Below are 27,588 nucleotides of genomic sequence, written 5' to 3'. Positions count from 1 at the left end.
CAAACTTACAGAAAAATTCACCATTGAGACGTCTGAAAAGAAAGAAATGGACATGACCTAATGTTGTTGTACATCCGAGCAGAGTCCTTAAAGGACCTACGCGGAAGGACATCTGGCCAAGCTGTAATCCACTGCATTTACTCTTTGATTTGAGATTGGGTGATCTGTCGGCCTGAAATTTCTTCTTGTTAGATGATTCGGTTTTGAAATAAATTGTACTGGAGGTTACTGTAAGACGTTGTTACGCAGCCAAACGCAATGCATCTCACGTTTCCGTTCAGATGAAGAAAGCCATGTTGAAGAACAAGACTGCAACTGCAAATACAGATAAAAAAGGGAGAAAGCCAGAATATCGTTGTAAATCGTAGTTGTTTCTACCCAAATATGTAGGAGAAAGTAAGTGGAGTTGTTTCACGTCATCGTCCCCTGATCAAACAAAACGATTAGGGGTGATGCAAATTTCGCCGATGGGTCACCAGCCACCTGGATTAAACATGAAATCAGCAAACGGAGATCGCTTCCGATTAACTAGGATACATTTCCAAAACATACACAGTCGCCGTCGTCCAGTCACTGTTGCATTTTCATGGTCGACTGGACTTGCCCGGGACTGACAAGTGAGAAACCTGCCAGAGACATGGCAGTATCATGAACAGTCACAACTCTCAAAAGAGTATAGTGATAGACGTCCCTCCAAAAGCGAATAGGAAAGGAGAAAGGGAAAGATAAAAGATAAGCCCATTGGAATTGAACACTTCAGGTCAGGTTTCAGTAGTGTTACGGAAATTGTTACATAGGAAAGTAGATCGAAGGCATTCAACTTTCGGAAAGTGTGAAGATATTCGCGTTTTGGCATGTGTGTGATTTATGGAAGGAGAGAGAACCCATTGACAGGGATGAGCAGAGACACTAACTCTGTTCATTTGTAGAAAGATAGCAAAGAGAATCAGACAGACAAAGTTTCAGAGATGGCCTATACGCACGCACGAGGGGGAAGAAATAGAGTTTTCAGCCATTTACTATCCGAGGAGACCCCCCCAGAACAGAGCTTTGAGTTCTGTGATCTTCACACACTCCCCTCTCTCTCTCTCTTCCGCTGACAAGAGTCAGAGCACTCACGTGGCCGATCCAGAACTGTGTACTATAACTGTCATGTCATATTTCAGAGTTCAGAAGCCTGTCGGGGATCCGGATTACTACGGCAACCAGGATTTGGATGGAAATCGCTCTTTTTCTCTGGTTTTCTCTCGTCAATAAATATAGTCTTCTGTCACGGATGAGTAGTAGAGGAGCTAGAAATTAGCAAAACGGAATCGGAAACGTGTGTGTAACTCCGGAGGATCAAAATTAACCAGAATACACGAACGTCACGTCTGATCGGATATACCCACATTCCAACACCATCGGATCCGGCGAGCATCGTGCTTCCGATTCCGTTTTTTCCTCCTCTCTTTTGTATTCTGCAACTTCTTTTTTTCTGATTTGTCTCCGCGAAACCTTCAGACAAAAAACGGTGGAGCACCGACGGCCATGAAGGCTCCCGATTCACTCCCAGTTAATATGCCGATGACCCATAGACACGAGCATGTCTTCTAAGTCTCTGACAAGTCATGAGCAGACATAGTTCGAAGGAATCGAACCAGTTGCATGTAAACATTTATGTACCGTCTTCACTCTCAGCCTTGGCGCCTGCGAAGTAAGCCAAACAAATGACGATAATAGCAAAAGTTTACATAATTGAATGTACCTTTCTGCCTTCTTGAATGGTGTATGTATCATGAGTCATGACAGGCACAAGATTGAGTTTGGGACAGAGGAACCCTCTGACCCAGTTCATCATATTTTGTTAGCTCTCATGGACGATAGGACTGGAGATTGCTGGCTCTCACTGTATGTGCCAATCTGATTTAAACCCCTCAATGTTGTTCAAATTATTTTTTCTCCACTATTCAATCGGTGAGACTAATAATTCATAAGGTATAGGCTAAAATTTCTTACCCTAAAAAAGAATTGGGTAAAATATTAATGGCTCACTTGCACTAAGTAAGAATGGACACGGATAAATGGTATTGTAGCTGTCAGTGATCTACAATCAAACACAGTCAGTAATTTAATTTTTTCGGTAAAGAACCCAAGTAGCGGAACACCTTCATGTTTACTAAGATATATCTTAAATCCTTCACCTGGACAAACTGAACGCCTCCAAATTCCAATATGGCTTAATCCCTTGTTCTGCGTTTATGACCATCGGTCTACAAACTACAAACAATACAAAAAACAAAATCAAAGCCACAAGCGGGATCCTCTGAATTTTAATAACCAGACCGCAGGAAGAATATACAGAAGAACAAAAGAACAACAGTTATCTGTGCAAAGAATGCTTGACAGTAGTGTCAAGAAATGAGAAAGCGAACAAAAAATTACTACTTAAATCTCAATAGTTCAGTATAGAATACTTGACACGCAGAGCAATCTTCCCCTTTTCAATCCCAAGCTTCGCCCCTGTGACCAACCAGTTCCCGGGCATATCTTGTGGCCCCTTGGACATCTCAGTTAAATCCACAATTTTCATTAGCTTGCCCAGTTGACTCAAATTATCAACCTTTTTGTCATCAGCACCTCCTTTTTCAGATGAGGATGAAGACGAAGATGCACCATCTGGTTTCGATATTTGAGAACTATTGCAAGGGTTATGATCCCATACCGATCTCCTTACAGTGCAGCCAGGGACCTTTGAGAAGAGAAGTTTAAGATGCAGAACGCTTTTGGTACCAAAATCCCAGACACCCAACTGGGCACCAGTTACAATATGCACACCAGAGAGGTCCCCTATATAAGCTTCAGTCTTCTCAATTGGGGCTGTACTCACATGGGAGAAGTTTTTCCACTTTATGGGCTCAAACCACCGGCTGTCTTGTTCCTCAGGTCCTTGCCATTTCGGTGGGCCAATTGCTACATGAGTATCCCAGTGGGGTTGAAGAATCTTTGGAAGAGACACCAAGTGCTGCAACTGCACAGCAAGTCGGTTTTGCTTGCTTCCCTCTAGGCAAAGCCTTAAACCTGTGACAGGTTTACGGCCAACTGATATCTGCACCATTTCAGAACCGGAATCAGTATCCACAACTAAAAAAGGCCCTTCATCTAAACAGAATTGCAGTCTTCAAACTAAAATAACTTTTTGTTTTTTTATTATTGAAATGACCGACAGTAAGATATATCTTCATCACTATTATCACTATGATCGTGGATCAGGCCTCTGGCTAAATGGCAACATTGGAAGGGTGGTGAGGTTTTATGTTTGAATCTCACTGGAGCTCAGGGTTGTTGTCGTGTATAACCAACATTCTGGAAAAGGAAACAAAAAAGGGCCTGTGAGGCCACTGATTTCTGTTTACCTATCATGTTTAAATCCTTTGCTAAGTAACTTTCCCTACTCTTATGTTTGAAATCTCACAATGGGTCAATACTCAAATGGACCCTTCGCCTAGATGGAAATTAAAGATTGTGCTATGAATTAGCAATCTGAAAGCAATCTCTGTTCAAAAGTTTGTTTTGTTTATCTTTTTGTACGGCAAACAAGATGTAAATATCATTATTAGAGTTCAGGTTTGAGTTCCTAAGAGAACTTGCTTTAGATTAGAAGTGGAGTCATGTGATAAGAAACAGAGTTATGTCTAGCCTAACAGATACTGTGGCTCAAAATGGGAAAACCAGCGGGGAAACTAGTAAAGTTAGCTTTCACACACTCACCACCAGAAGCATAACTATTCCTACTTTTTTTATATGTTAAAATTGGGAAGTGCGTTACCAAGTAATAAACATAGAACTTTTCTCATCCTGAATTCATGTGAGACTATTCTTAACACTACATGTGAGTGGACCGTCTTTATATTTCCAACACAGACAATTTAAGAATGGAGGCTTACATACAAGTACCTTAGGAAGTGTGTTACCAAGTAATAAACATAGAATTTTTCTCATCCTGGATTCATGTGAGACTATTCTTAACACTACATGTGAGTGAACCGTCTTTATATTTTCAACACAGACAATTTAAGAATGGAGGCTTACATACAAGTACCTGCTTTGGTACAATAGTATAGTTAGGTCCAGGTTCACCCTAAAATGACTAGCCAAAGTTAGGAGGTCTTCTAAGTATAAGCACAAGATTTTTCTTATCCTAGATCTCTGTGTAACTATTCTAAACATGGTCTCAAATTTTGGAAAATTGGCTCTTCAACGGCAACCAAAGGGGTTTGTCAGCTGCCATCTTTCGATTGAAGAAACTGTTCCCAAATGGAAGAAAAGGAGGTTCTTCAACTTAGAGCTAGGTGCAAGAGGCACCATTACTTCAAGGCAGAAGCACCTTCCCCAAAGCTCCCCTGCTACATAGTAAAAAGTGCCACTAGCCACAGGTGGACCTTTTATTTGTCAAATGGATCTAACCAAGGCCCAAAAATCAATATAGGTCTATGGCTCCAATCAAGTATTAAAATTCGATCCTTTACTTTCAATTTAGAGAATATGTAAAAATTTCCTACTGGTAATCTTATGGGATCAAAATTACAGAAATACCTGCTCAGAGCTGACATAAAGCTTAGGACCCATCAAGCTAAATTGAAGAAACGGACAAACAGGCTCCTTTCTCTGATGTCCTGGAAGATTACTCTGTGAAGGTGCCCAGACACGAGAAATTTGAAAGTCCAAGAAGTACTGTAGCTCTTCTATTGGTGGCTTGACTGCAAACAGCAAAAATGTTAAGATATAAACATAGCTACTACAGCAAAGTCTGATATTTGGTAATGAAAACAGAGTATCCTTATAAATAAGAACAAATAAAAAAGGACTATTTGGGGCCTTAGTGACGGTTTGAATCTACAATCAGCTTTTAAAATTAATGTGAGACCTGAAAATGAAACTGACGAAATAAACATACAAAGAAAGGCTTTTTGGAAAAGGTAAGAGTCTTGATTCCTCCAAAATGACAACTAGAGAGAAACCAAAAGGACGTTGAGATCTGTAACACTAAGTACCACAGAAATAAGGAGCTACAGTTTGCTAATATGACTACATAAGCCTCCTGAAGGGAAAAAGGCATTCTTTTATAAGTCGCTCCCTTTCATCAACTATCATAAGTAACAGTAAGCTTATAACTATGGGATGATTACCTACACACCCCACATAAATAGCTACATGCACTTGTTTTGAAGTTAAAAATACCTATGTAAAGATATGATATCACCAAAAACATCTGCATCCTCCTACTACTACATTCTGTGACTTAACTCTAACTTTACATGAAATATGACTACAGTCACCTTTCAAAAGTTAATAACATAACTTTTGGGCCTTTGCATCACTTGTTCTGTGGATCAGCATAAAAAAGTAGAACCACCAAAAAACATGTATGAGAACAGTGGCAATAATTTAATGCAGCAATCTAGATGGTGTCTGCATCAGTTGAGTAAGCTTAAAAGGAACGAATAGAACGAAGGCCCACAAATCATGTTGCTTTTATATTGGTATTTTGCTCTTTTCCCTACTACTGTTAGAAGTAATCAAGGGGACTATAGGTATTTGTGCAATATTTTAGTGGTGTGTAAGTAACAAACCCTTTAATTTGTGAGTCATGAGCCAATAATTTCATGAAAATTTCAATAGAAAATTACAATCATAATATCAATTCTTACACTCTAAGTATAACTCAATTGCACGTGCCAGATGTTTAATTCCAGGCAAACCCTCCAAAAGAGAAATGATGGGAGAGAAAGTCATGTTTATGACATCTGGTGCCAAGTCTACTGTGGTGGCCCACATGGCATGACTTTGAATGAGGTCATCACCACCCCTTCTCCTGAAGATAACAGTTACATCCTACAAAAGAGAACTATTATGACTATCATTTTCAGGAGATGAGAAAACCATAAATTCAAACAAAATGGTGAACTTCGATAGTAGTAATGGTATAAAATGGAAATAAGAGGAAATAACAGAAGGACAAGTTAAAATATAATTGGCTTTCTGTGTTGGAGCCTGAGACATGACAAAGACTCTCACTGATAGAAAGTTCAAAGCCTTGGAATCAACATTCTATGTCATCAAATTCAACTCCCACTGATAGAAAGTTCAAAGCCCTGGAATCAGCAGTCTATGCTATCAAATTCGTTTTTATCTTCATCTAGTGAACCACTCAAGCCACAAAAAGAGACATAACTAAGATTTACTAGCACCCACCTCTTTCCCAGTAAGATATGGTACACCAGAAAATTGAGGGTGTATTTCTCGATTACTAAACAGAGATGGATCCATTACCTGCAAATTTAGAGATATGAGAAAACCACCAATGCTCTCAACCAAGTAACCTTTCCATATTAGTGAAATAAGATCATAGAGAAATTCAGAAGTTAAAAGACTTGCCTTGTCCTTGTATTTGATAGGAAAACCAGTAGCTTGGTTGTCCAAATCTAAGAATCTCTGATCCCCAATATCTTTCACATAAGTCTGCATGTCCACAGCTGACAAAGGGGATGACTGATGCTGCTTCACGTAAATCACATCTCTCCCACCAATAGTAATAGAGGTAATGATATGGGTGCCATAATTTTCAATGAAGCTGAATAAACACAAAAAACCCAGACATTTTAAAACTAAAAAAAAGTGAATAATGGAAAAAAATGAATTCAAATATGTACCTTGCCAAGGCTGATGGTTCCCATATCTGCGGGACTTCCCTTTTGACATATTCATGCAAAACCATAGATGACTTTGCCAGCTGAACTCCGCATATTGGGATGAAGTATCCATCCATGACTAAGGATTTTGTGGTTGCAGCATCAACTTGCCAAGAACCAGTGAAGTTGAACATTGAGTTGAAGCTTCCAAGAGGAATGCTTCCAGCTATACCAGTCTTCTTGTTGAAGTACTCTGCCATCTGGATGTATTAAGAATAAATCTAAGCTACATTATGCATTTGTTATACACAATAGTAAAAAGCTTCTGATTCATTTTTTTACTTTTCCTACAAGCAGTGCATTTATCCAAACCAATATTCCAGATTATAAAGTAAAGACATGCTACTCCAAGAACCTACAATTTTCTCCTAAATTGATTACTGCTTTCCAGCTTCTGAAGAAATACAGGCCAATAGTTTTTGTAAGAAACCATATGACGCTACCGCATCATACAAGTGCCCTTTTGTTAATTACAGCATGCCAGCAGCGAAAAACAAGTAGGAATAGTTCATTCCCACAAATGCGGAAGTATGAAATAGATGAAAACTGTGCCAATTCTACCAGATGGACTCATTTCATAATTTAACCGCTAACCAACCAGATAGAAACCACACAAATACCATCCTAAGAAAAGGCTCAGCATATCTGACTAAGAAATCAACTGCCAAGCGACAGTGTAAAAATATCTTGACAGTATGTACGAATCAACCGCCTCATACAAATCGAAACCCGTCAACTGACACAAAGGCAATAGTATTCACTAAAATGGAAACCTAAAATATGAAATCAAATACCAGTTTGACATACCGAATGCTCCCATAAAAACAGAACAATGACAAAATGCCAATTCACAATTCAGTCTACCTGAGACACCAAAACCAGCGGCAAGAGGGAAAAAGCGGATTTCGTATTAACTATACTGAGGGAAGCAATATCATCAAGTACCTCATGGAAACTGGACACCGGAGTGGTCTCTCGTTTGGTTTTCTCACAGAAGCACTCGACATCGACGGAAACACCAGGGAGAACGAGCCCAGCAGAGATTACAAGATCTCTCTTATCCTCTTCATTAAAATGAACCAGGCGAGACCCAGATGCCTTTTTGCAGTACAGAAGACGAATATCAGAGGTAACATCGAAGCCCCTGCCTAGTGCTTGAATCGAGTTGGCGAGGGCAGCGGGAACAGCAGAGCTTTTCGTTGGGTTCTGGTTTTCCATCTGGTAACGGAGAAAAAAAGATGAGAAGAGGAAGAGAGAGATGGCGAAAATTTCATTGCTGGGACGGCTCGTCGGATTTCATTTGTGGAGGCCTCAGACGAGAGCTTTTGAGTCTTGACTGTGAGAATAATGAAAAAAAAACGCGTTTTCTCTGAAGGATTTGGAGTTGACCGGTCTCCAGAGTAGAAGTTCCCCCCCCTGGACAAATACCAGCGTTGCCTGTCCTTTGCTTCAACTTAATTTCGGTCTCTTTTTCATATTTCCGACCTTTTTTCTTTTTATCTCGCCTCCGAGCATCTTTTTCTTCTGCGTTTCGGGTTAAAACAATCAAAGAATATATTGTGTTGAAATTTGACAAAAAAAAGTCTTTCCTCAGCTTCCATGAGGCATCCTTAACTGGAATTTACTGCACAGTGCCTCGAGGCCTTGAATTGATAAATATGGTTTTTGTTAGTTAATTCTCCCTCAACTTTTTTTATAAATGCTTGACACACTTATACCTGATCACTCTCAAAGTCTCAACTTCAATTGATGAAACCGAAGATTCACGTACACACCTACCTTTCTGGTCGCGTATAAGATTGAGCCAGCTCTTCAGCCACGATGGACCACATGTGAGATTTGTCCCAGCTGTAGATTGGTGACGTTGAAACAGACTGCTCGCTCAATCAATCAACTAAACTTTGTTGACTAGTTGTCTGAAGATAAAAGAACGATACGAATGAAACAGGATGTCTTTGGTTTAGAAATAAACTTCTGTTGTTTCCTTCATAAGTCATTCAAATTCTTATCGTCCTCGCAGCTTCGAAGTCACGAAGCTTCTGGTTCCTTTTTCGCGTTAATGCCTCTCACTGCGATGCCTCGGAGAATGTACTTTGTTCATAGTTCTTGAACGCGTGGCATCGTATTCGTCTCAGGAGGAGAGAAGAATCCGAAGGAGGTTAAGCTTTTCCTGTCAATTATTAGCTCGGCAGTCTAAGCACGATAATTAGAACAAGCTGAAGCAAAACTTTTGGTGGTCGAATTATTAGAATATCAGGCATTTCGAATCCCCCGTGACAGTAACCGACCATTCTAAAAGCTTCGTTGTTTTGAAAGTCAATCAGATTTCATTTGCAAGTCCAATGTATGCAAGATACCATTGACAGAAATAAAAATAAAAAAAAACCACGACTACCCATGAGAACGTCTTGGGTAAACGCGTTCCATTCTACTTTCATCTGCTATTCTTCAGTCAGATTAAAACAGCGCATATACGCCAATCCACTTTAGTTATCCATCTACGTAAGCGAAAGAAGCTTCAACGAAAAACAGCGATAAGAAGACAAGACTTTCGACGACTTCTTTACCAACTCCCTCCATATCTGTTTATCACCAAGGAATACCACTTTAACACGTCACTAAAATCTTCACATCCTACCAAAAATCTTCACATCCTACCAAGTTGGTGGTGTCGCATCGAAAGGCAATTACTACTCTCAATCTCAACTTGACGGGTGTTCCGAAGAAAAACTTGTCCCTATATGGCAACTGAAATTGTTCCACAGATCTGCGGGAGCGGCGGCTCCGAATACACAACAAAAAAAAACACAGGCACACCCCTCTTACCTAGACTCATCATATTACAAATACGAGGGACCTCGATATATTACTTTGTATTACAATACTGGATCACATATTACAGAAACCTTCTATATAAAAAGAGAATTTCAAGCCCCTTCCCCCGACTGTCAAGGTGACAAGCAACAGCAATATTCTCAACAGAACTACAAACCAGCTACATAAGTACTTATTATGTATCTCCTATTGAAGTTCATCTAGGGCATTGACTTGATAGGAGAACATGTTAACGACGAGCTGCAGCTTTTCCACCGCTGATGCAACAACGCCCATGCTCGGAGAAACCTTAGGCGCCATCATCCTCAAGGTTGTTGACACGTTCGCATTCATCTATCCACTCACTGTACACATCGATAGGTTCCGATAGAGCTGGAAAAAAAAAAGGTCCCCTCATCTAGTAAAGTTGGAAAGTCTTTACATTAACCGAAAAATGAATCAACATTATTAATAAAAATTGACAGTTGCAACTTAGTTTCACCGAAGACTGCTGGTTTTAAACATTTTAATAACAGAATCAACTAGGGGCAACTTTAGATGAAGATAAGGTCAGACCGGTAAAAAATATGTTAATCCTAAGCACAAAAATGGTTAAGGTTACTGATGACTAGGCCATCGAACTCAAGAATTTGATCAAACTCGAACCACCACACTGAAGTGAGCTTCCAAGTTCCCACTCCACAAACAAAAGAAATCCTAGAATGGCAATTTTTAAGAGTATCATAGACTGGGGGCAGTTCATGATCTTGATGTGTGAACGGTACCTGTGATGGTTGTGCAGAAACTTTCTTGACAAATCCTGCATGCTGCCTCTCCAATCAAGTTCTTCATATCACTGAAGGAAATGGCATCTCTTGTCAATAACTAAATAACATAAATAGGAAAATATAAAATAAAAAAGTGAAACTGCTCGACTGCTTCTTTTATTTTTTTAAGGAGGAAAATTAGACACTTGATCTCAAAGATTTCAAAGATTTAACCCAGTAAAAAGGAACAAGTTCTAACATTCTGCACTCAACACTGCTTCCATGATTGCAAAATGGGCAGCAAAAGACAGTGTCAAGCTTGTCCATTCGCTTCTTTGGAGGTGGCTTTGCTCTAGACTTTCTCTTTCCCATAATTCAGCAAATTGCTCCTGTTCAGAGATCTGCCAACAGCAAAAATTAATTGTGAATTAAAAATGTGTATATAGTACCTTGCAGTATTAGACAGTTTGTTTTTATGAGAATTAGAGTATTAGAGGTTGCAACCATTTCTAAAATGAGCATGGAAAAAAAAATGCAATCTTTTTTATCTCAGAATCTAGTAATTATTAATTATCAAGGGATAAACAACTTTCAATCACTGACAAGGATACAAAAAAAGATACTCCTTAAAGTGGGTGTTGATAAAGGCAACACAAGGGTTTCAGAAATACTTCGACATTGTGTTTGAGAACAAATTTCACTCGCTAAACCCCAACCATGCAATATCCAGAGTCCTAAATTAGTGTGTCCTCCCATACACAAGTTGTAAAGATTACTCTTCACTATAAACAGCACTAAACAAGAAACCATTATCAGCACAGAGCGAAATAAAAATTTCTAATTGATTAACTACAGAGGGCACATAATCATCACCAAAAAGGAGGTTATACTTAAGATACCGGTTTAGTCTAGGTTTTGAGAAATCAAACATGGATTTCTTATTTAATAAAAAAAAATCTACGGTGATTCTGTAAACGACGTTCACTCGTCATTCTTCTTCTTTAGCAAGGTAATTAATTCAATCACTAAAATTGCACGATGTATTTCTCAAAGACCTAAATTAATGTGCACTGCGGTCAAAACTCGCATGGATCAATTATCATCATAAAGAGCCCTATCCAACAACGAGCAGTCAAAAGAATAATGAACATTAGCTGGTCTGAAAAAATGCACTGAATAGAACCGCTGCATCAAACTATTCTCCCAATACCCTAAAGAATTCGAACCACATCAGACGCAGTAAATGAATAAAAAAACAAAATCGAAACCCTGGCCGCACTGGTGAACCCTAAACAAGAATCATGCGTGTTACTGAGGTTGCGAAGCGCGATGCAACAATTCAACAAGCAATAGCAAAGAGGAAGAAAACAAGAAACAGGAGAATACGTGCATACCTCGCGACGCTTGGTTGAGGAACGAGAAGCTTCCCTCCGCAGAAGAATATCAAGCGAATGGGCGCCCGTTGAGAGATCACGCATTTTATAGATTCGATGAAGCTCAAGAAACCTACGCGTACGACGCGGGCGACACGTGTAACATAATCTCGTTCCACAGCTTTGTATGGCTTCCTCGCTGCCGTTCCATCGTGGCCGGAAAAAGCTGTGAGGGTAATCTTGTAATTTAGCACCCCACTCGTTTCATATTGGGTTTCTGGGCCACAAGGTTAGTGATTTGAACTAAAAAGAGTTTCACTGACAGAGATACGTGCCAAGAATGATTAATTTCAGAGACGTTTTTAAATATTAAGTAACAAATAATACTTTTATAATTACCAGTATAATCATAGTTAAATTATGTTAAATATATTTAAACTCAATTTAAAATATTTATAACAATATGATAGTCCGAGTTCAATGATGTAGCCCCACGCAAGGGAGACTCAGACCACATGCTCACACTTGAAAGGCCACCACCTTTAGGCTTCATCTAACACATAAATAATGAAGAGGTTGATCGTTACGGTCGTTACGGTCGTAAAGCTGCCTATGATGAAGGACATAATAATAGCATCGTTGCTCTATCATATTGTTACAAGGAAAGGTGTTACCTCAAATCCTTGTGCATCCGGAGCGTGCTGAAACTCACACACGCATTGCAACAGAAAATAATCCTAAAGCCGCTTGAGTTTCCCAAGGCGTCCCTCGTAAGAGTCACGTCAGTAGCTACCCTTAGGGCCCACCGCCAGAACTGGTTTCTAAACTGGATCAACATCTCGCGCGGCTTATTTCCAGTTCCCGCAAGCAACGAAAACAGGGATCCCATGCCCGGTCGATAAATTATCCTCTCCCTCAACGAAGAAAGGCCTGACTACTCTGTCTCCGAGTCCCTTCATCTTGTTTCTTTTTGCCGTAATTTTGCGGAAGATGGAACCGTCCAATTTGTCCTCGGTGGTGGCTCGTAGAAGATTGGCTATTCTTTCTGCACATCTAGGAGCTGCGTGTGATGGTTCGTCACCGATTCTGGAGGCTTCCTGTGTTTCTGCTCAAGACGGAGGATTCGTCCCTCCGCCGGAAAACTTGAGAGGTCGGTTGACGGTGATTGATGAGAGAACCGGGAAGAAGTACGAAATTCAGGTTTCGGACGAAGGAACCGTGAAAGCTACCGATTTTAAGAAGGTATTAATGATGAATATTAATATGTTCTCCGGCTCTTTTATGTAGAAGAAAATCGCCTTATCGTTTTAGCAATTTTGTTGTCAGCGATGTGAGCTATGTTGTGAAGAAGGAACACTCGCCGTTGCTACTTTAATTGGTTACATCTTCATCTTTCTCGTTTAGTGCTCTTTAGCTACTTAATGATATTGGTATTACGAACATATGCGATCGAGCTATCGATTGTATGCTGGACAGGAGTTGATTTTCCTCCATATAATTTCATGACTTTTTTTTCTTTTTTTTTGTAACTAAGACATAATTTTTCAGTTGTTTATGCATGTAAAGTGTGGGGATCGGTGACTACAGTTTTTCCTGTTTCTCCTTCTATGGTCTCACGTAGTTGTGTCGTATTTATTTGATGTTTATTAAGTCGTAAGGATGCCTATGAAGAAGGACATATATAGAGATCTTGTACGAACAACTTAAAAAATTTATTTTCCGCTGTCTTTCTGTTCTCTTCTACTCCCACCTCGATGATCCTTTATAAGTTTCTTGTTCTTCTGTAGGGATAAAAAATGTGTTCTACTCAAAGCAAATCTGCCTTTTTTTTATTATGACTAATTTATCGCCTGCTTATCTTACTTATTTTCTTCGCTTAGTATACCAAATTACCTTTCACTCAAAGAATATATTATGTACTCTCATCTTTTCCTTGTTTGAACTTTTCCTCTTATTGAAGTTGCATTGACATTCATGTATATGTTTACAGATAGCTAAAGGAAAATTTGACAAAGGAATTAAGCTCTATGATCCTGGGTATCTTAATACTGCTCCTGTTCGATCATCAATTTGTTACATAGATGGTGACGTGGGGATTCTTAGATACAGGGGATATCCGATAGAAGAGTTGGCTGATAGCAGTTCATTTCTTGAAGTGGCTTACCTTTTGAGTAAGTCATCTTGGTTCGCAATTATCAGATATACTGCCAACTCATGCTGAAGATTTGTCTTGTTTTATGCCGCTATCTAACTTGCTCCGTTTGCAGTGTATGGAAATTTGCCTTCTCAGACTCAATTGGCTGACTGGGAATTTGCAGTTTCTCAACATTCAGCAGTTCCTCAGGGAATTTTGGTATATCCTTCACTTAAGAAACTTGTGGATTTTGTTCTAATTGATCTTTTTTATTTTTCTAGTTGTTGACTTGGTATATTATGTGCCTTTTTTAATATTGATAATTGCCGCATTACTTCATCTAACAGCAGTTTCATCGCATTATCCTCTTTGATAGGACATTATACAGGCAATGCCTCATGATGCACACCCGATGGGTGTGCTGGTTAGTGCAATGAGTGCTCTTTCAGTATTTCATCCGGATGCAAATCCTGCTCTCAGAGTGAGTACTTTAAAGCCTAGTTTCTCATAGATAAAACTCCGAGCAAACTGATGTTTGTTTGGATTTACTTCTGAAGCATTGCTGATAAGTTTGATTAAATTATAGTAGATCTTAATGTTTGAGTGACTTTGTTGGGAGTGTAGCTGTAATTTGGGGAACAGGGACACCAAATAATACGAAACTAGGCAGTTTGTGTTTCCATCTCATGTTCAAATTACATGTATGACATAATTTCATCTCATCTCACCTACTGCAACTAATGTCTTTCCTCATTTATAACATTACCTTATATCATCTATTGAACTGAAACATTTGTCGGTTCTGTATGGAACAACTTGTAGTTTGTACTGGTTGACTCATTGTACTACAATTTGTATCTGCGAGTAGAGAATTAAGTCTAAGATAGAAGTCCTTAGATTTGTCTTTGTGATAATTTTAAGCTTTGAGATGACAGTTTTTCAAAGCTTTTTCCTAAATATTTTTTTGCTGAAACTTTTGGTTTGGTGTTGATTGATTCACTGTTCTTGAACTCCTTAGGGCCAAGATATTTATCAGTCAAAACAAGTAAGAGACAAGCAAATTGCTCGTATTCTTGGAAAGGTATATCTTATTTTCTCAATGATTTATTTTTCAATTATATGCTCTTTCACAATTCAGAACTAGATTCATTATGTGAAAGTAAATGAAATATTACCTACTATAAAAGCTGAAAGTTCATTGCTTGCTATACCATGCTTTTAAACAGACAGTCTTCTGACAGGTTTTATGTTTGATATGTACAGGCACCTACAATTGCTGCAGCAGCTTATTTGAGAATGGCTGGAAGGCATCCAGTTCTTCCTTCAAACAATCTTTCATACTCTGAGAACTTCTTGTATATGTTGGATTCTCTGTAAGTATTATCCGTGATCAGATTTCTTGGTCGCATGTTCTTAATACAGCAAATGAGTTGGCTGACTAACTTGCATAAGAGGGATCCTTGCTCTGCCATCTCGTTATGACTATTCCCAATCCCTTAATTTGTGATCTTTGTTTTCTTAAATAAGATTTTTTTCACCAATTAAAAATAAAAGTTTATCACTTTGTTACCGTAAAGTTTCATTTCATGCTTTTGGCTAATGAGTTACATGTCTTTCTTTGCTTGAGTTTTGAGTTAATATTGATGGTTTACTTTCTTTCTCATGTTGTTATTGGAAGAAAGTTGAACATGCTCGTAAGGTTTCTAAAGGACTCTTATGTTAAATCCTGGCCCTCTGGTTTTAATGTTGTCAACTTGAAAGTATTTGCTCACTCTCAGGGTATCATCGCTGTGTTGCCATTGCACAGGCCTAGAGCTTGCACTTGCAGTGCCCTAAGGCAGTATAATGCCCCTATTCTTACTATGAGCAAGTACTAGACCCCCTTTCACCTTTGGGCTTGTGCAAAAGTGGGCAGGGCTTTGTAATTACGTGTGCTAAACTCTGCAATCATCTCATCTAACGGAATGCTCAACATCACCCAAACAAGAACCTTTTAATCTAGCACATCTTTGCTTAAGTACAAACCTAGCCCATAAGCAAGTCTAGAACAGACGATCAGTAAGAGGAAGCATCAAGCATAGACTTGTAGAAAGGGGACAAAGCAGCACAATTATGACAAACCAGAGAAAGGATGTATTGGGGTCTGTACTAGTACCTGACACATTATTTATACATTACAAAACCATCAATGCATACTAGAAAAACTAAAACTGAAGACTCTTTTGACGTTGTACACAAACAAGCTTAACAGCAGAAGTATACATGCCCAGGGGAGCCTTAAGAAGTGGAACTTGAAATCTGGTTTCGTAGCGGGCCGTTACAGTGATGGGTCCTATAAATCTGGAACAAAAGAAGAACAATGCTTGAGATTGTCACAAGTGTTTCAGATGCCCAAAGTGCAGCAGGTGATACAGCAGCTCAGCTGTTCAAGTTTGAAAAATGAAGTTTTGAACCAATGAAACTCAGGAAGGTGGAGAATTCAGATATTTGCATTCATTTGAAGGGTGATAGTGTTTTCTCTATGTACGTTGCACCATATAGCAGCTTATTTTGTTTAAAACATAATTAAAGTTCTTTCCTTTAGTTCTGTTCACTGACTAAGCTTGTCTTTTTCTTTACCCTCTGCTTTCTACCTTAAAAGACTTATTCTATCTTATTCCTAGTTATCTATTTTATTTTGGTTAGCCTGCTCATCTGAATGGCGACCAAAAAAAAAATGGTAGGTACAATCAAAATCATGGCTCAATATTTTTAAGCAACAAGACAATGAACTTTTCCTATGTAGTCTCTCATTTCATAGCAGGCAGCTGTAATGGCAACACAAGAAGCAGAAGAAGAAACATGACATAAAGAACTTACCAAATAAGGGATTTGTTTCTGAGATTCTAATGCATCATTTTTTCATGGCTACCTGAAGCTAAATCCTTCATCTCAGGAATAATAGTTTTTCTATTGGCTCCAGAGATAGATTACTTGTTGCAAGCCAAGAAGTATCTCGGAAAAATTTTTATATTTAATGTTTAACCGAAACATTTGGCTAGTGTTTTATTAATGAGGAAGTGGCTCTGGCTGGTCACAGCATCCTTCTAGAGCTCTTTCAAATTGTGCTATTGTCCTTTTTGCCTTTATTTCTGTCATTTAAAAAATTATAAAAAAATCTAGGTAATGACTGCTGATATACTAGTACGTATGTCTTGCAGGTTTTAGGTTCAGATATCTTTGTTGCTAATTTAACCAAAGAAAAAAAACTGGTGTTTTTATGGGGTTGGATATGTGCATATCTTTAGAATCTTTAGTGAGGCCATTCTCAAGAAAGAAAAAGAAACTTTAGGGAGGTTATTATTAGTTCTACTTGGGTTCACAGATATCATGTCAAAGTTACCTGATAGCCGAAAATGAATTTAGGTTGGTTGATTTCCATGTTATCTGGTGAAGTAGTTTAGACATGTTCAGATTAAGCGAGCTCTAGCAAGAAGGCTTGGATGATAAGTTGGTTTGGAGTTAAAATTCCCTTCATCAATATGATGACACCAACTGAAATGCAAAGAAGCTCCATGAGAAGTACACATTTGCATGCACAATTTCCTTCCTTACATGTTGAGACTTCCTAAACATTAATATTCTCTTTAGCTGAGTTTTTTCTCTTCAAAATTGCAGAGGCAACAGGGCATACAAACCTAACCCTCGGTTGGCCCGGGCCATTGACATCCTCTTTATACTCCATGCAGAGCATGAAATGAATTGTTCCACGGCTGCCGCAAGACACCTTGCTTCCAGGTATTTATTCTTTTCTTTGCTTACCAGTAAGGAAAAATGTTTTGTTTTATTATATTTTTCTAACTCAAAATTGTGGAAATCTAAAAAAAAAAAATTTAGTGGCGTGGATGTTTACACTGCTCTTGCTGGAGCTGTTGGTGCTTTGTATGGGCCTCTTCATGGTGGAGCAAATGAGGTATTTCCTAATACATGTACTCTTACTTTTGAAAACAGTTACTTGCATTGGGGTTTTGAGTGTCGCATCTGTATCAAACAGTCTGATATGTTTTAAAGCTGATTCACTGGATTTGGGTTTATACTCTGTCATGTTCATATTTCTTGATTGTAGGCTGTACTGAAAATGCTGAATGAGATTGGGTCTGTTGATAACATTCCAGAGTTTATTGAAGGTGTTAAAAACAGGCATGGCTACTGCAACTGCAACGAGTTCTTCATTTTGATACTTTAAAGACTTTGTAGAGCAATTTAGAAGCGCTTTGGATTGTAAGTTTGACCGGCATTTTGGATTGTGCACATGCAGGAAGAGAAAAATGTCTGGTTTTGGACATCGTGTATATAAGAACTACGATCCTCGTGCTAAAGTTATACGCAAATTGGCAGAGGAAGTCTTCTCCATTGTTGGCAGGGATCCTCTCATTGAGGTATTTCTCTTCTTCATTTATTTATTTTTTTCTTTTGCAATGTTGCACTAGTATATTTCCAGGGATCCACCAAATGACTGAAGTTGTGGTGTCACTTGATCTTTAGAAGAATGAAACTATGTATTTTTTAAATGCAAATGACACGTTGGAAGTACTCTCATGCAGGTTGCAGTTGCATTAGAGAAAGCTGCGCTATCTGATGAATACTTTATCAAGAGGAAGCTGTATCCGAACGTTGATTTCTACTCGGGCTTAATCTATAGGTGGGTAAAGGGAGATGGTCACCAATTTCCTCTCATGTCGAATTATATGCACTGATTGGCTAACTGCTTGACCAGGGCAATTGGATTCCCGACCGAGTTTTTCCCTGTTTTGTTTGCCATACCCCGCATGGCTGGTTACTTATCGCATTGGCGGGAGTCACTAGACGATCCTGATACTAAGATCATCAGGCCGCAGGAGGTTAGTTCTATTCAACTAAGAAACTTTCTCCGGAAATTAGGAACCATCTTTCATTATTTGGGTGGCTGAATATTTGATTAAAACGTTTATATTTCATCTTTTTCTTCTTCCCCGTAAGAGAAAAACCGCATGCTCAATGTCTGACGCTCATTTGCATTTTTATAGGTTTACACCGGTGCATGGCACCGACATTATGTGCCATTGAAGGAGAGACTGGTACCAGCTGAAGCTGACAGGCTTAGCCAGGTTTCCGTCTCAAACGCAGCGAGGCGCCGACTGGCTGGATCTGGAGTTTAACTTAAACGTGGGTCATTTGCCTCTCTTAGATTTTGCTCTAAAATTAATAAATGGCCAATTTTTGTTTGGCCTTAAAAGACTCTTTAACGGGTGGATACTTATGTAGAAACTATTACTCGATTGATATATTGTTTATAATAAGAGTTGTGCCACTTGGCTGTTATGGAAATGTCTCAAACATTACGATTGTCATACATTTAACGACGTGTCAGCTTTCAAGCTCACAGGAAATACCAAGGATGTCACTAATTTATTGGATTTGTTTAAACCTTTTCAATTACAAGAATACCTTTCCCAATTAGACGTCCAATTTGCTTATGAGAATCTGTGAAATTTTAATTTCTTATTAGGAACAGCCGGGCACTAAGTCGATGAAAAATCTACCAAACAAGTAATTTCCACCTCTCTTCGACGAGAACCAACAAAGCAGTGAAAAGGCTAATGATGAGCAGAAACGAAATGCAAGAGAATTACAACTCCCTTTCTCATTTCAACTTTTTGTAAAGAGGAAAGTGTCGTATAACAAATGCTTTAACAAAATTCTCACAAGGTTTGTTAATCCTGTTTTGGAGGCTGATCCAACGGTTCCGAAAGAAAATAAAAATTAGACCTACAGGGTGGGGCCTGCAGCAGCCGTTGAGCTTTGACTTGGACCAGCTGCTAAGCTTGGATTTTCACTGCCTATAGAGTTCGGAACTGCACTAGCTTCTGAGTTCGGACTTCCACCACCTGTTGAGTCCGAGTCTGCTTCAGATGTCTTTGCCAAGCTTTCTTCCCTTAGTGTTGCCATGTCTCTGTCCTTGTCACCCTCGTCCACTTCAGCATCCGCCATTTCTTCATCACCTAGACTTACCTTAGTTTCAATGCCATTTTCAGTGTGTACAGGATCTGCTAGGGCTTCTTCTGATACTTTCTCAGGTTCGACAGGTACCTGTTTTGTCGTTGAAGGATAGGGGTCTGTGCATACACTCAAAGTGGTCGTCACCAATAGATTCTGCACAGAGGGGATGAAAATTAAAAACAGGTTAAAACTCATCAAACCAAGTAACTTATATAACGAATTTACAATGAGGCCAAGTCTAGAAATTAAACTTGGAAAGTCCAGAGCATTTGCAGGTGAAATGACTACTCAGGTAAAATGGAATTCCAGGTGCGACGAAGGGTTATCTTGTGTTAGGTCTCTTTTTTCTTTTTATTCTTAATCAGGTCACCTTTCATAATCATCTAAAAATGTACTTCATCAGGAGAAGTTTGTCTCATAAACTAATCTTAATCGGACCTCCTCCAACTTCACCCTCATCATTCCCACTTCTCCAGACATTTTTTCCTCTATTTGAAGGTATTTCTTCAGACATCTTTATAAATTAAAAAGAATTTCTCTACAAGTTCATGCACACTTAAGCACCCAAAGAACAAGTTCTGGTAATAACACATAAGAAACAACGATTACCTTCTCTAATGCCAAGGCGACCTTTGACAGGCTTGTATATATGGCTTTTGGAGTCAACAGAATCTGGTTGAAGACACAACATATATTCAGAACATGAGATAACTCATGCTACATAAAAGGTCGAAGAAAACCATTTACAAAGACCAGAAATTATGACTTTCCAGGAGATTAAGCAGGGAAAACATAAATAGTTGTAACATGACAGAAGATCTCACAACTGAAGAGTTGGCAATTCCTCAGATAAAAGTAAAACAGAAAAAACAAAAACAGTGAGTGGTGCCTTTACAAGTTATCCTCTACGTCTCATTGTCACTCTTTTAAAGAGTAAGAAAACAGTTGACAGTCCCCTCCCAAAATGTTGTTCTTGTTAATACGTTTCCTTGGGGAAAATGTATGACTCACACAACGACAATCTACACTAAAGATCAAATGCTCAAAGCAGTTTATCCTGCAAATGTCGTGAAGGCCATGCTTGGTGAATCTACAGTTTGTAAACAGCAATGTGCAATGGCCTTAAAGTTTTGGGTTCACCCTCGGAAAATTTGGATTTCAGTTCACTTTCAAATATTTAAATATAAGGCAGGAATTAAGAAAGGAACATTTACATCTGGACCCACTGCCTACTTTCTCCAGCTTGAAAAGTTGCATATAATTACATCCTCTGACAACAAACTGGAATGAGAGAAACAAATATTGCTTTTGACCGAAGAAAAATTTGTGAATGTAGTCTTAAGAATAATAATAAAAAAAAAGTGAACACAGGTACTCAGATTTTAAGGGAGATGTGGTTTCTGGTCATCTCATTTTGTACATTTCAGTGGACTACCACTTATTGCACTGCAATAACTGCATTTCCATGGGAATCAAGGTGCATTGCCAGCCCTAGTAAGGCCTACTTCAGATAAATTTTAAGAGCAGTTCTCCATGAACCATGGGTCAGCTAGATGCAGTATGTCAATCTGAGATTGTCAAGCAACAACTTTCTCCTTTTATCATTGGTCATCATGAATACAGAAAGTTTAAATATCATCCTTCCTTATAAGGCTTAGCCTTCCTGTTTAACAGCTGGAATAGTTGAAGGGGGCTACTATGATGAAAATAGTTTATTTCTCTTGTATTTTTTTTTATAAAGATGTATTTATATTAACAAGAGAAAAATTACAAAGGAAGAGGGAGCAAATTCCTAACAACAAGCGATTGCAGGGTTGCTCCCTGCTTGGCAAGCACATCTGTTGCTGAATTTGCCGATATTGGAATGTGAGACCAAATACAAGAAAATAACGAGGCAATTTCTAGAATCTCCCGAAAGATGTCACAATGGTGCCACGGGGGAGGGAATGCACACTCACACTAACTTACCACCTTCAAGTCCCCTTCAATGTGAAGGGGACCACTGCACTTGTCTCTGAAAACACGGAACCCATTTAGAAGGCCATGTAGCTCAGATGACGTAGAATCGGAGATGCCTAAAGGGCCGGCATACAAGAAATGCACCAGAAGAATCTGAAATAACACCTCCGAAGCCAGCAATCCCAGGATTACCAAAAGAAAATTCATCAAAGTTCAACTTAAGATAACCGGATTCCGGAGGGGTCCATTCCTGCATGACTTGGACGTTTGTCCCAATGTGCATCATTGTCAGGTTTCTCCAGTTTCATGGATAGAGTTACCCACAAAGAAGGAGAAAGACTTCTTAGTCAGAAGCCAAGAGGAGATATGGCCCGCGACTCATACCGCTGATTCACTTTTTGCATCGAAACGCCTTCGGTTGCGTTCGTTCCAAAGCCCCCACGTGATGAAACTAGCACAGGCGGAAATCATCACTTTTCTGAGACCAGGAAGGGGAGTACCAATGTCTCGTGTCTTCTAGGTACAAACACTATGTTATAAATTGTTTATTACCCTTGTCCTCTAAGCCTCAGAGTACTAACCCTGGTTGGTAAATTGTAACGTGGAGTTTGGTTAACACCCCCCCCTCCCCAGAGGTGATACTCAAACGACACCTGGCATACGTGGAAATATCAAGAAATTGTCTCTCCATCTCAGAGATACAATATGATGATTTTTGCTCTTTAATTTCTCTTCCCTTTTCATTAACTCATCAACTCTCATAAGTTCCTCATAGGCCCTATTCAGAAATGCAAAATGTAAAATGAAATTCGGGAATACAACATATTCTCAAATACTGGGCATTTCAACAAACCACGAGACTACCGCTTCTCATAACTAAATGAATGATCATTCAAAATGGTTCTAAATAAATGAGTACATCATTAGTAGTAGATGGCCAAGGGAATCACCTCGCACAGCCTCTGGAGCGTAAATGGAGGGCCTTCTTCAAAGCAGAGAAGAGCTGAAAATTTGAAAAAGTGACAATAAAATTTTCTTCCCAAAAAAGTGAAGATAGGAAAGTAATTCATGCTAGTGAAATGCAATAATTGCTTTTAATATTAGCATACGCCTTGTCCAGTGGTTGTAATGAGTATAAGTCCCTTCATTTCAAGTGAGAAATAGGTTCAAACCCCAAGTTTTAATAATGATGTCTGTGTGTGAGTGTGTGTATCAAAGAGAGAGACAAAGGCGGAAGGTGACAGGAATATGTATGGATCTACATAAATGAAATTCTAACAACTCAGAATCAAATCACTGAGAAGCACACCAGTGATATATCTTTTCCTCAATGAAGGATATTACAAGTCTTATCCCATACCACACCTAAAAATTGCAACAGGTAATTATCTGCAACATGCCAAAGGCCATCCCCTAATTATTTAGGGCTTTTTGCAACAATCTAGTACAGATGAGACATGCTTGTTCATTGGCTGTATAAAAAGACGGTTCTCTCATTGCTTAAACTCATAAACTAGGTGTTGCTTTTAAGAGTAATCTTCCTAGCAAACCAAACAAACAATGAAGAGATAAGATCACATTGCAATAACAGTTTTGGTTGAGATCTAATTGATCAGCCAAACATTGTGATGAACAATAGTAATTCATCAAGGTTTCTGTGATGCAAATAGACAAATTAATGTGCTTGATACTTTTTTTTTTAAGGTCTTGATACTTGAAATAGCCAAATAACAGTATGAACTTACTCAAGCAACCCAATCTTTAAAATAAAAATTAAAAAATCTTAAAAATAAAAGAAAGTTGCTAAGCACCAGCAGTTGTCCGAGACACTTTATTTGCAAATGCAACAAGTAAGATGTCAGTTTCTTCAAGAATAACAGACCAATGAATATCTGAAGGATTGTCATACGTAGTATCAAACAATTTCTAACATAATGTCAGCTATTCAAACATCCAGTGGTATGTCAGCATCACCATAGAAGGGTTATGGTGACAACACCAAACTGGTTGGACAACAGTCAGTCCTTCACAAGCACAATCACAATTAACTTAATGACTTCCAATGGCTGAGATAAGAGTTGTCAGTCCTCCACAACCATGTTCAAGACTCATTGCCATATGAATAGGTAATGGGATATGATAATGGCACATTCTCTACAGGGTCTATGATGCTCGATGAGGCAAAAAAAATAGAATCACAATAGATAAAAGCTTTGAATTAGCCACTTACTAAATCATCTTATGACAATCAGCATCAGAAATTACACATACTTTGGCCTTGTAACAACCACTAAAATGTGAATTGAATGAGACAATTGATTAATAAAAAAAAGCTAAAAGAACAAATAAAGAATTACCTTCATCCAGCCTTTTTACTAATTCTGGATATGTTTCTCCTGATAAAGAACTTGGTTGTGGCCCAATATCAGGTTTCTTTTGAGATTCAGGATACTCTGCAAAGACCTTGGAAGTCATTTTTGAATACAAGAATTAGAATGATTTGTTGTGGTGCTGATGTTTCCAAGAGAAACAACAATATAACATGAGACTATCACGTAGGCATACCTCCCCATACCTGCTTCAGCCGATATGACAGCACTGCCTTCAGTATATTCCAATCATGCCTGTTATAACAAAGTGAATGGATGTTATCTGACATAGTTATATAGACAAGTGATGAAATATAACAGTTTTTATTAACTTTTTTTCTTGAGAACAATAACATAATCTTAGATTCAGGTTTGCTTGAATTCCTTTTCAGAAAAAAGTATGCTTGCACTATCTGCCATCATCCCACACTTTCTTCTGTGCGGTGATCCACTACTTTGAGGGATTCCATTCTTATTCTGTTGGACGAGGTTTGAGATTCTTAAAAATAAAGACTTACCAAAACTTTCCAGTGGCTGCAATTACTTCTAATATGCTTCTGATTTCCTCCTCAGAAATGTCATGCTTCACCTCCCTATTCCAGAACATCCAACAAAGAGGACTTCTCAAAGTTTTAAAATAAAATTAGATTTGCATAGGAATCCTATATTATGATGTAACTTAATAAAGAAAAATTTTACCAAGCATAATTATCTAGATAAAATAAAGGTTTTCCATCAAAAAGTTATTGACTAGGCACAGGAAAACTAAAGGTACTAAACATATAACTAAGTAGTGTCGCCACTAAACCAAACACTTCTGTCTAAGGAATGCAATGTAACCAGTAAAAGGCCCATGTCGATCAATCTCCTAAAAGCTCACAATGTGCGTAGCCAATGGATGAAACAAAAGACTTCCATAATTTACGGAAAACATCAATTTTGTATTATAACTTGAAGTGTCCAGTATCAATTGTTTTCAGTCGAGATCCCAAATAAAGAGCTGACCTATGTAGCAGTTCACTTGAGCATAAATTCTTGAAACCCCACCAAATCATAAACTGAAAAAAGCAATTTTTTTAGGGCTCATCTAAATTTTCCTTTTTTTCTTTTTCTAAAATGGGATAAAAAACAACAAAATGAGGATAAAATCTGAGAATGGATGCACTTATTACCCAAAACATCCGTACATACCCATGATTTATACTTTGTTCGTCGACGTTTTTAATCTGATGATCGTTGTTGTCGGAAGGAGACGCTGATGATTGTGAGTAATCCACAGAAGTCATCCCGATCCGATGTCTTTCTGCCTGGACTGAAGCATAACACATAGCAGAAGGCAAAACAATTATAAAAAAACCGAAACTAGGTTTTTTAACTTCTACCCAAGTTTGGGTATTAAATTAATTTAACACGGAACATTATCAGAAGCCCAAAAGATTTACCCAGAAAGAATTAGCAACGAACCAACATGCATTGCCCACATTTCTCATCGAAAGAAACTAAAAGGTAATGAACAAATAAAAATGGTCGTTGAGCAGATGTGGAAAAGAAAAACTAAACTAGGGCTTTATTTGACACGTTCAGGAGACAGAAAGAACTCACAGAAGAAATAGTTTCGCTCAACAAATTATAATCCGCTCGCTGACGATTCTCTTTTAGGATACCGCGACAAGAATTCCAGTTATGGTAGAAGCCGCAGAACAGTGTCTACAAGCCGTGGACGAGGCATGCCGAAATCTAGAGGGCTTCTGCACGTAAAAGGCGAGAGCCGCTCCGAACCCGCATTAACGTGCATAATATAACGTTTGTGTTAAAAGTGTGATGTAAATTGCGGATAGATTATTTATTAAATAAAATATTTTGATATATCTTACTTTAATAAAATTAAATTAATATTAGTTAATAAATTAAATATATTAAATATAATAATTAAACAAATGTTTACTTTTATATTATTTAAAATTTAATTTTATAATATCTAAATATGAAATAATTATACAAATATTATACTATACTACACAAACATCGTAATAATAAAAATAAAAATAATACAAATATAATTTAATCATCTTTTTAATATAAAAAATTATATATGTACATACAAAAGTATAAGACAAAAAATAGTTAGTGACATTAAAACATAATAGTTAATAATTTTGCCACATCTAAATTGCTAAAACATCTTGATAATATGATGCTCTTGCAGATTGTATTGCGGACTCCCTCTAAATATTTTTTTGAGTGTCCACATCATACTCAACATCATAACCTGAAAATGAGTGAAGGAATGACTCAAATATTGGTTTTTCATGCTAAATAAATAATAAGGACCCTCTGATCTGATCCATAGACATTGCACAAAATTTTACAAGACCCGTGCCGATGCCTTGATATTTAAAATACTTAAAAAACATCAAATAAATAGACAAAAGGTCGAGGAACAATCAAAATAACACATAACAAACAACTAATAGGGTATTAAGGACAATGCAATCTACCATGTCATAACACATGAAACTATGAAACTGGAGAGAAGTTCTGAAAAAAATAAATGGTTTCTATGGAATTTTAATCTCCAAGTATATTTTTCAAGAACCCAACAGCCTTCAAAGGAATAGCAGTCAAGAAAAAAAAAACTATTTCATATATTACATTTCAATTCCTAGTTTTCGTACAGAAATCCCAACAAATGCATTCATCTGTATACAACAATTTTGGAACTAACTAATACTTCACAAATTCAAAGAAATTAACACTTGCATACAAAAGAATTGATTAAACAACAAAACCATCTCCTTTTTATACTCAAAAACTCAGAAATAATTTAAAAAATAACCATCGATTTACAGGAAGTAATTTTTACCCTACTTTCTTTTGAATCTAGTCGGAGAGGTTGTAGAGAGGGGAGAGAAGTCGTTGACGGTCGTCGGTGCTAGGGACGGCGAGAGAAAGAGAGTCAAGCGTCGGGGAGAGGTTTCAAGGGGGCGATTGAAATAGCCGACAGTCGCAAGCGAGGGAGGAGCCGGAAAGGTTGCAGAGAGGGGAGAGATGTCACCGAAGGTCGTCGGTGCTGGGGACGGCTAGAGGAAGGGAGTCAAGCGTCGGAGACAGGTCGCACTGAGGGTGATTGAAAACGCCGAAGGTCGCGAGCGAGCGAGAGAGAAAAAAAAATTTCTTTGAAGCCCTCTTTCAACAGAGCCTTCCTTGCCGACAACCCGAACTCGATGTCTGAGGGTGGGAAAGTGAATTCAGAGCTCGACCCCTCTGAATTCACTTTCCCTCCCATTATGCCTAAAACGGGGGAAAGTGAAATACATTTGTATGGCTACGCGGTCTTCTTGCAAAGTTTGAGTTCCCTCAAACTACTTCTACCCCTCTTCATGCTGATAACACTAGTGCTATTCATATTGTCACCAACCCTGT

At 38.3% G+C, this 27,588-nt stretch overlaps 4 protein-coding genes across 7 annotated transcripts; 1 reads left to right on the top strand and 3 right to left on the bottom strand.

Annotated features, from left to right (window-relative positions):
- Window positions 1-2,211: 2,211 nt before the first annotated feature.
- On the bottom strand, window positions 2,212-8,218 carry LOC137963967 (MACPF domain-containing protein CAD1-like). Its single transcript, XM_068811199.1, has 7 exons — window positions 7,677-8,218; window positions 6,693-6,931; window positions 6,418-6,613; window positions 6,235-6,312; window positions 5,691-5,874; window positions 4,576-4,739; window positions 2,212-3,088 (listed from the first exon to the last, which is right to left on the bottom strand). The coding sequence occupies exons 1-7, from the start codon at window positions 7,947-7,949 to the stop codon at window positions 2,435-2,437; spliced, it is 1,788 nt and encodes a 595-aa protein (XP_068667300.1). The 5' UTR covers window positions 7,950-8,218; the 3' UTR covers window positions 2,212-2,434.
- A 1,230-nt stretch (window positions 8,219-9,448) lies between these two features.
- Window positions 9,449-11,777, bottom strand: LOC137963973 (transcription elongation factor 1 homolog). The gene is made up of 4 exons (XM_068811208.1): window positions 11,707-11,777; window positions 10,572-10,713; window positions 10,331-10,401; window positions 9,449-9,938 (listed from the first exon to the last, which is right to left on the bottom strand). Exons 2-4 carry the CDS (start codon window positions 10,682-10,684, stop codon window positions 9,856-9,858), a joined length of 267 nt encoding a protein of 88 aa, XP_068667309.1. The 5' UTR covers window positions 10,685-10,713; window positions 11,707-11,777; the 3' UTR covers window positions 9,449-9,855.
- A 775-nt stretch (window positions 11,778-12,552) lies between these two features.
- On the top strand, window positions 12,553-19,159 carry LOC137963970 (citrate synthase, glyoxysomal-like). Its single transcript, XM_068811202.1, has 13 exons — window positions 12,553-12,927; window positions 13,676-13,856; window positions 13,953-14,038; window positions 14,196-14,300; window positions 14,838-14,900; window positions 15,083-15,192; window positions 17,477-17,596; window positions 17,696-17,771; window positions 17,925-17,998; window positions 18,117-18,237; window positions 18,403-18,500; window positions 18,576-18,699; window positions 18,865-19,159. The coding sequence occupies exons 1-13, from the start codon at window positions 12,676-12,678 to the stop codon at window positions 18,994-18,996; spliced, it is 1,542 nt and encodes a 513-aa protein (XP_068667303.1). The 5' UTR covers window positions 12,553-12,675; the 3' UTR covers window positions 18,997-19,159.
- Window positions 19,160-19,462: 303 nt separating this feature from the next.
- LOC137963972 (uncharacterized) lies at window positions 19,463-25,912 on the bottom strand. 4 transcript variants are annotated; one of them, XM_068811205.1, is made up of 9 exons: window positions 25,768-25,912; window positions 25,608-25,664; window positions 25,357-25,477; window positions 24,684-24,758; window positions 24,362-24,420; window positions 24,154-24,249; window positions 22,747-22,799; window positions 20,447-20,509; window positions 19,463-19,990 (listed from the first exon to the last, which is right to left on the bottom strand). In XM_068811205.1, exons 3-9 carry the CDS (start codon window positions 25,449-25,451, stop codon window positions 19,607-19,609), a joined length of 825 nt encoding a protein of 274 aa, XP_068667306.1. In that variant the 5' UTR covers window positions 25,452-25,477; window positions 25,608-25,664; window positions 25,768-25,912; the 3' UTR covers window positions 19,463-19,606. The 4 variants fall into 4 exon arrangements, with proteins under 4 accessions (XP_068667306.1, XP_068667304.1, XP_068667307.1 ...); XM_068811203.1 differs by lacking the exon at window positions 25,608-25,664; XM_068811206.1 differs by lacking the exon at window positions 25,608-25,664 and having other exon boundaries at window positions 24,154-24,259; window positions 24,372-24,420.
- Between the last annotated feature and the right edge of the window lie 1,676 nt (window positions 25,913-27,588).

Source organism: Aristolochia californica, unplaced genomic scaffold (genome assembly GCF_029961685.1).
Source record: "Aristolochia californica isolate CCGP_79_NKW_82.1479 unplaced genomic scaffold, dmAriCali1.0.hap1 SCAF_4, whole genome shotgun sequence".
Lineage (NCBI taxonomy): Eukaryota > Viridiplantae > Streptophyta > Magnoliopsida > Piperales > Aristolochiaceae > Aristolochia > Aristolochia californica.
This window is presented reverse-complemented; position numbering and strand designations above follow the sequence as displayed.